Here is an 8,331-nt window from a genome sequence, read left to right as displayed (position 1 = left end):
AGCTCCGTTGAGCAGTGATTGGTCACATAGTATGTAGCTGATGTTTAATTGGCGTTCTAAAGTGCTGAGCGCCACGTTCATCTCCAACTACTAAGCCGTCATCTCAAGTAACAAACTAACATAAGATGAGAAGCGCACCCTACCAATCCTGCAGTGTTCCCCATAATGATATGGAAATGCGTGGATCACTTCAACCGTTGAGTGCGAATGGGGTGCAGCTGACTTTGTATTTTTTTAAGCTACGTGCCTTTGTTGTGTACTGAATAATTTGTGTCTAGACATTCAAGCACCCGTTTAGTCTCAAGAACGATGTTTGAGTAAATCGCAGTGTTAAGGGGTGAAGTGGAACTGTCTTTTTCATACTTATTCTAGCGACACCTACGTACGCTCTTAAAGAAGAAAATGTTGAGAGCGCTTTGGACTTCGCGATATGCGACCAAGACCTTCTTGTCGCCGTCTGCGCAACAATTGTCATCGATCACATGAACAATTGCTACTCGTTGATGTGCTTAGCTACCGTCTTGACGGAAAGTCAAGGTGAATCGACGATTCAAGATACATTTATACTCTCCCAAACATATATGATAGTGGTCACGCAGGAGTCGATTGTCTTTCTAAAAATCTGACAGCAACCGACAGCTCAAATCAGTGACAAGTTACAGCGATATCCAAACAGCACATGTTTTGGGCTGACATGAGATCCGACGTGATCTAGTCCATTCCGACAAGACTAAGAATACAAATAAAACACTCGGACAGGATCCAAGTGAGAAGCATTAGCGCTCGGCTGTCCGACTTGAAGAAATCAACAGGAATATGGTCAATGTCCAGACCACCTTAACTTTCGAGCACCTACAATTGCAGCAGCGACTTTAGTCCTCTTCCCTTTGTCGTTGTTTCACACCTTTATTGTTCCGACACAAAACGGTCTTTTAATCTATCAATCCACAGCGCTCTCATACGCTTTTGTAGGCTTATTCCTGTAGGCTGTTTTGCATAAGTATACCTTGCGCGAACTTTGAAACGCACAACATTCAATTTCGCTGCGTAACCCGTCACCTCGTGGGTCTAGTGGCAGCTAAAGTAGTCTCAGAGCAAAATAGTATTGTATTCCAGATTGTCACTTTTGGCAAAATGAAATTCAGGAACTTCAGCTATAGTTTGCTATTCCACCACGCTGTTTTGCTCCCATATACCTGACAGGAATAGCGGAGCTGAAGGTTACTAATTTCGCGCCAGTCTCGTCTTTGTTTTATTCATTGATGGTGGGCTCACGCACTCTTTTTCTGGCCTCGTTGTTCCCGACTAATGTTTTTTTTTTACCTTTGGCTGGTGCATTTTGAGAACGATAAATGGGACGATTTTAGCACCACAATAGCCTCCAAGTAGCATAACAGTAGCACGTTTTTGGTTATCAGCGCTTTAGCCCAAATAGTCTTGAAGCCGCGTTTTCCTTAGTACTTAATATTTAAAACTAAACTCAGTTAGCTTTTGTAAACATGCAATTAAGAAAAAGTAAAAGCAGCTAATTCGTACCAGCTTCGCATGTTTTATGTATTTATTGCAGCTCCGCTCAACCGCAGCTCGATGATGTTCTACCAATCAACACTTTCGAGCCGCATCTGCCGCATCTTAAGGTGTAGGGCAAGTTTTGCTCGCAGGGGCAGCTTGCGGCGTCTCATGATCAGATTCATTAAAGCTACTGTCGCTGCAAATTTCTCTGAGAGAATGCGATGTTTAGCTGCGGCTACCTTGGCCTCAGTCTCGAGCATGAACTGCGACTCCGGGACACCTTCCTGTCTAAGTCGGTTAGACTATTCGGCTTCATCATTTTTGCTCAGTACTGTGGTAGCTTTAGTTTTCGCAGCTTGTGGTGGTCCGATCGACCTGATTCGCACGCTTTTTAAAGCCGTTTGTGCCTCTTTCCACCGTTCGCTGGTGAGCTTCTCCTTACATCGATATTCTTTTCTATGCAGCGTTCTATAACGTGCTTGATGCACCGCTTAACTTTGTGGCCTTTGTCTAGGTAGTCAATGTAGTTTTTTTGTCGCCGTACGCGACCGACACGCTCTTGCGATGATTGTCATTTCCGGTGATAGAAGTACGATCCAGACCTATTGTCCTTGAATACCAAGTTGGCGATTGGTCTGGAGGCAAACGAAACCTAGTGTTTGTGGTAGTGCCGCAAGCTCGATAATGGCTGGTTACATACACCGAGCAACTTAAATCGAGAAGTAAAAATAACAGCAGGCACCTTGTGGTTAAAATCAGACGCTATTATTGGCTAATAAGTGCTGTCGCCAAAAGGGAAATTTTAACTACTATTACAAATATATTGTAGGTGCGTGCACTGTCCTGCCTGTCATCCATTGAACGCCGGTGAAAATTGCTCTGAAGATATCGCAGCGGTAGTATTCTTTTTATATACAATGAACAAGCGAGATTGCCGATAGTTTTCAAAGCTTGAAGAACTTAATCTTGCAAAATCCAATGCTGTACATCGCAAGTATCATATTAACAAGGATTTTCACATCTGTTGTTATGCTACTCCAGGCTTTCATGAAGTATGCGCTTGCACACGTAAAATAGGACGAGACGATTATTCATACATCAGAATATATGATGTAGTCGTCGTAGTAGTTGACGACTTGTTGTGAAGATGAAGGTCCAGCTGTAACCCTCGTATTCTGTCTACGCATGAAATTCTACGGCTGGCGACCGGATTGTTGTACTACGTTTGCTGCAACAGCTCTGAGTTTCCGAGCAAAACCGTATTATTTGTGGTAACACAGGGGTCATAACGATTGGTACGACAGCCTCATCGAGTCCAACACATACGCGCTGTATAAACTCGCGCTCCAGCGCGTCTCCAGACAATCCCGCTAAACATTAACGCTCGTCCTCATACATCATAACTGAACCAACGACAGGCGTCGACTTCTCCTCTGCTCCTCCGACATCCTTGAAGCTCTGATTTGCACGCCTTGCTTCTGTTGACGTCTCTAGTGTGTGGACGTACCAGTCCAGCCTGTATTTTGGCTTTCCGAAATCTCCTGACAAGACCTCTACGCTCCAACACGCCCTCCGGTATTCCCAGCTCGGCACTCATTTTTGCGAGTGTCGACTTTCCTTGTTCATCTGCGCTCCACTTAGCAGAACCTCTTCTTCGCTCATCGGGAGCAATCGCTCTTCCAGTTCCTTCTCGTACTCCTCTTCACTACCTGGTCGCCGCGCTCGAGCATGTACAGCTCCCCGTTGGTAAACAGGCATTCATACTGCTGCGGCGAATCCTTCCCCTTGGTACTTTCTGCGTCTTCCTCGTTGGTCTGAGCGTCTTCCCTTGCTTGCACTGTGCTCACTTGTCCAATTACTGCCGCGAACTGACTTGACCTGGCGCCAGATGCGTCCTCTGTGATCGTTTCGAGTGCTCCTTCGTATTGCGTCGAGCGGGCTGACTGCACCTCCACTCCCTCACTCCCTTGGTACATTTCCTTGGCGTCTGACGTAGTCCAGAGGCGCATCGTTACTCTGACGTCCTGTACCAACTCGGAACGTGCCTTTGCTCCTTTTTCCCAGTTCAGCGTCGCAGAGGACCGGCCCGATGTTATCTCAGCAACCACTTTGTCTCGTGCGGGCCTCTCAATAGACCCCTCCATCTCCTCGTCTCGTCCTTATCCAGTCCATTTTGTTGGACTGCTCTCTTCGCTCGTTCCACATCTAGTTTCCACAATTCCCGTCCTTACACTCGCGACAGGAGCGTCACGTGCGTCTTTATCGCTCGCCACATCTCTCCTTAGAGCCCTCTGAGGTCCACCCGCCAAGTCCTGTCGCGGTGAGCCCTCATCTCTCTTTGTGTCGCCAACTAGGCAAGGGGAAGGAGCGACACTCCTTCCTCTTCCTCCTGTCCCCTTCATTGTTGGGACGTGCCAGAGGGTGTTCCTGGTAGCCACGTTCCGCATCATTCCTCGCAGTGTATTAAGGCTCGGACACTTCGCCACCAGTGACCCAGTTTACCGCAAAGCAGATACTCAGTTTGGCGACGTTCGCCGTTCCGGTTATTTCCCTAGGGTCTCTGCCAGTTGCACGCCATCGAGTAGTGCCCAAGCTCGCTGCACCGATTGCAACAGCCTTGGTCCCGCGGGCGGCCAACCTTTTGTTCGTGGCCGTCTCAGAATAAGGCGGGGCGATGGCCTTCAAGGCGCTCCGCAATTCCGTCGGGATACCTACAATAGGAGCTTTCTACTGCGCACCACTTCCAGACCCAGACGAGCCCTTGCGGACGTCTTGGTCGTAGTGCTGACTTGCCACCTGTCCTTGCGAAAGTACAGTGTTTGACGCGTACCTCCCCCTCTGAGCACCTTCGCTCTCTTCCAGTCCTTGAGCTCCTGCATGTCTCTGGAACGTCGCACCACCATCGGTGACGTCCTCTGGAACGGCAATCCGTACGCTTAGCTTTTTGGACTGGCAGGTGTCTACTGAGCAGACGCAGCGGACCACGCGGGTATCGTTCCAGCAGTGGCCCACTCTGGCGTTGACGTCATCCGTGGTTGATGGAGGATAGAGCGCACTCCTCTGAGGCGCTTAACTACCTCCACCGTTCCACGTGAAACCAGGCACTTGAATGGACACACCTCCATATGAGGGAATGGCAGCCATCGACATCCTGCTAGGTGTCGAAACCGGCGTCTGCGTTATCATTCTCGTGTCAGATGTCCTTGGTGTTCAATCATCGGTGACGTCAGCTGTCGGGCCGACTTCGGCATGGTACGTGACACGTGTCCCGTAGATTGAGGTCGTGGCGACGGCACCGGCGTTCCGTTCGTCATAGCAATCCTATGTTGTACTTGGGTGATGCTGTCGATCAAGAGTGCTTGCAAGCCTGGGTCAGTCGTCGGCGTCCCGTCCCTGTCCTCAATGATCGAGCAGGCATCGTTCCTTGACTTCTACTAGGTACGTTTACTGGCGTTGGCGTCCCAGTAGCAATAGGTACTGCTCCCGGGGCACGTCGGCTTCCTTGTTGGCTCGGTACTCTGTTGCTGGGTCGGCCGTACACTGGCGTGACCGTTGGCACGTCTCCTCTTGGGCCGTCCACTGGTTGTAACGAGGGATGAGTCGAATCCAGGGCGAACTCCACCTCTCGGCGACCTCCCGAGGCCATCACCGAAGCTTCCATAGGCGTACTAGTCGTCGTTTCCACATGTGACATTCCTTCCCTGGTGTCGTGCCCACTGCTCTAAGACCGTGTTGGACATCTGCCCACCATGAGGCGTTCCCAGCGTAGACGCAGCCGTCCTCCTCGTTCTCGGAGACAGACACGCAACGACGAACATGTCCTCGTCTTCCTCTTGCATCATTCGAGCTTCGTACCGTCCAGTCTCTTGATCAGCTCTCTGTGGCGTGCCACGCTCCTCGCCATCTCCCTGGTGTTCCTTTGCCTGAGGCCTCTGCTGCGTGTCGCCGCCAGCAGCTCTCTCTGCGCGCACTTTCTCTTCCTCCTCGAGGATCTCCACGGGCTCCGTTTCTAACGGGGGGGGGGGCACCCTCCTTTCCTTCACTGGGTCCAAGTCCTTCACCGGACCACCCATGCGCGCTCATTTTTTTCCACTTCTTTATTATTATTCTCCCTTGGCGCTCCGATGCCAAGGCTCCTTCCCACGCCAGTACTTCTACGATAAAGGGCAAGAATTCCTGCTTCTCCACCAAATTGTCGCGGCCGTCCTCTAATCGTGGTCGTGTATCTGGGCCCGACGTAGGAGGTAGTAGTATTAGCGACGCTTAGGGCCGTTCCGAACCGGGGTCGCGCTCCGAGGATCAGCCTGTGCTTGGCTGACCTGAAGTGCTACTTTTGTGATTACTGCATCAATGCGATCCAAGGCACAGATCGCGCGCCGGCCGGGATCGCGGGATCGCAGAGGCGCGGCAAACGCACAGATGATCGCTACAAGCAGGAGGGAAGGCGAGACATCGTCTCGTGTACATCGCCGGTATCTAATAGCACTACTTGTTACCGCCGCTACCATTTACCCAGCAGAACCGAGAGCGTGTATAAAGCGCCGACGCTTGAACTGGAATGTCCACAAGCAGACATTACTGCTGGAAGGTCAATTTAAGCGTTGTTACAGAATGAGTGTGGACTCCTTTGAGCGTCTGCTGATGCTAATTCGGCCGTCTATATCGCGCGATGAGCTCCAGTCTTCTCGGCGTACTTCTACAGATCCAATTTCGCCGGAGGACATGCTGCAAATGACGATTGCTTGGCTAGCCGGTAGCAGCTATCACACAATTCGCTGCTTAGGCGGCACATCTGTTTCCGGTACATATGATGTATTTCACGATGTCATGAACGCAGTTTGTGACTGCCTAGAGCTTCGCAATTCAATCTCCCGTGGCGTCCGAGCAGCGTGTCCATCAGCTAGCCGACAGCTTTGCCAAGATTAGCACGGACACGATCTTGAGTGGATGTGTTGGCTGTATCGATGAGTGGCTTTGTCAAATAAGGGCCCCGAGTGCAAACGAGGTGCCAGACGTTGCAGCATTCTTCTCAGGGCATTATCAAATGTATGGCTTGAATGTACAGGCCATTTGTGACGCCCACTGCCGTTTTACCGGGTTGTTTTAAAGTGGGAGACTCAATTGCGTTCAAGAAGCGGAGCCTAAGAAATGATATACTTAAGTTACCTCCTGGATTTTACATCGTTGGTGACAATACGTATCCACTATCAGACTCCTTGTTGGTGCCGTTCACGAAGCTGGAGCTCAAAGGCAAAGCGTACTCTGACTTCAACTTCTTTCTAAGTCAACTGCGCATTCGCATTGAAATGTCTTTTGGGTTGTTAGTGAGCAAATGGCAAATATTTATATTTTCGCGACCACTTGTAATTGATTTCAAGAACGTTGGCAAAGTAATTAAAACGTGTATGAAGCTTCATAACTTCTGCATCAACGAGTAACTCAGGGGCTAGTGAAGTGAAACGCATTTGTGTGGAAAAAAAAACAATTAGTAGTATTTCGCGAAGTTTTAAATTTTAACTCTGTGAAGTACTAATTGTTTTAAAGTAATACTTCTATTTAATATTCTTTGAAATTTAAAAGTACTAGTATTTTAATAATAGTACTCTAAATAACAGAATAGTATTCAGTGTTTTCCGCCTACTAATCTTTTCATTGTTTGCTACCTGCCAACGACTTGGCGTGATGAAGAAGGCACGCACCACCTCGCACACCGTGAAGGAGCGGCAACTCGCTCTCGTTGAGAAACCAGGCCGCGACCTGCAGACTGTCGGCGCTCGCGAGCTACAAGTAGATGATGACTGGGAAGAACGTCTGAACTTGGAGGTCAAGATCATGTATGTTCCGTCCAGTTGCACCTTGAATCACGACCATTTCTAAACAAACTGCCCTATCACAGGAATGTTGTTGGCACTGTGGACCTGAAGACACCGCTAGATCTCAAAACGATCGCGCTACATGCGCGAAACGCCGAATACAATCCCAAGGTGCTGAAGGTTTTTGACTGATGAATACGACGAGTCAATAACCGGGTCTCTCTTGTGATACAGCGCTTTTCTGCTGTAATCATGCGACTACGCGACCCCAAGACAACTGCGCTGATTTTCGGCTCGGGAAAGGTGAGAGATGTCTGCTTTGTCAGCTGGGAGTCGTCTGCTGAAAGCTGATGTTGATACAATACTCTGCAGATTGTCATTACTGGCGGAACAAGTGAGGACAGTTGCCGGTTAGCTGCACGCAAATTCACGCGCGTAATACAGGTTGGTGATGCTGAAAAGGACTGCAACTAGCATTCCAAGGGACTTTGCTAACCGTGTTTTCTCTTGCCGAATGTTTAGAAATTGAACTTCCCAGCCAAGTTCACTGAATTCAAAGTGCGCAATGTGATGGGAACGTGCGATATCCGCTTCCCTATTCGTCTAGAAGGACTGCTGAACGACCACGCGCGCTTCTCCAGTGTATGTTGTGCTGTTATTTGACGTCGGTATTTGCTTTGGGCGTTAACTTCTCATACTGTTGATTCTTTTACAGTACGAACCCGAGCTCTTTCCTGGCCTTATCTACAAGCTCGTAGAGCCCAAGCTGACGCTGCTCATCTTCGTGTCTGGCAAGATTGTACTGTGTGGCGCTAGAGACTCGAACCATCTGCACCAAGCCATTGACAAGATGTACCCCGTGCTGCTACAATACCGCAAGATGACGGCACCACCTTCGTTGATGACAGGAAAGCCAGGATACGAGGACAGCGAGGACCTCGACAGGCTAGAGCCAGGGGCTAACGTCTAAGACCAAGCTTTCACCAACGCAACTAAACAAAAACAA

General features: G+C 49.4%; 1 protein-coding gene across 1 annotated transcript; it reads left to right on the top strand.

The window, feature by feature from the left end:
* Window positions 1–7,194: 7,194 nt before the first annotated feature.
* On the top strand, window positions 7,195–8,295 carry PITG_07312 (TATA-box-binding protein; the record flags this gene model as incomplete). Its single annotated transcript, XM_002905198.1, has 6 exons — window positions 7,195–7,346; window positions 7,409–7,496; window positions 7,560–7,628; window positions 7,698–7,769; window positions 7,848–7,967; window positions 8,041–8,295. The coding sequence occupies 6 exons, from the start codon at window positions 7,195–7,197 to the stop codon at window positions 8,293–8,295; spliced, it is 756 nt and encodes a 251-aa protein (XP_002905244.1).
* Between the last annotated feature and the right edge of the window lie 36 nt (window positions 8,296–8,331).

This window comes from Phytophthora infestans, genomic scaffold (genome assembly GCF_000142945.1).
Source record: "Phytophthora infestans T30-4 supercont1.10 genomic scaffold, whole genome shotgun sequence".
Taxonomy (NCBI): Eukaryota; Oomycota; class Peronosporomycetes; order Peronosporales; family Peronosporaceae; genus Phytophthora; species Phytophthora infestans.
The sequence above is the reverse complement of the archived record's forward strand: the minus strand, read 5'-3'. Positions and strand labels throughout refer to the sequence as shown.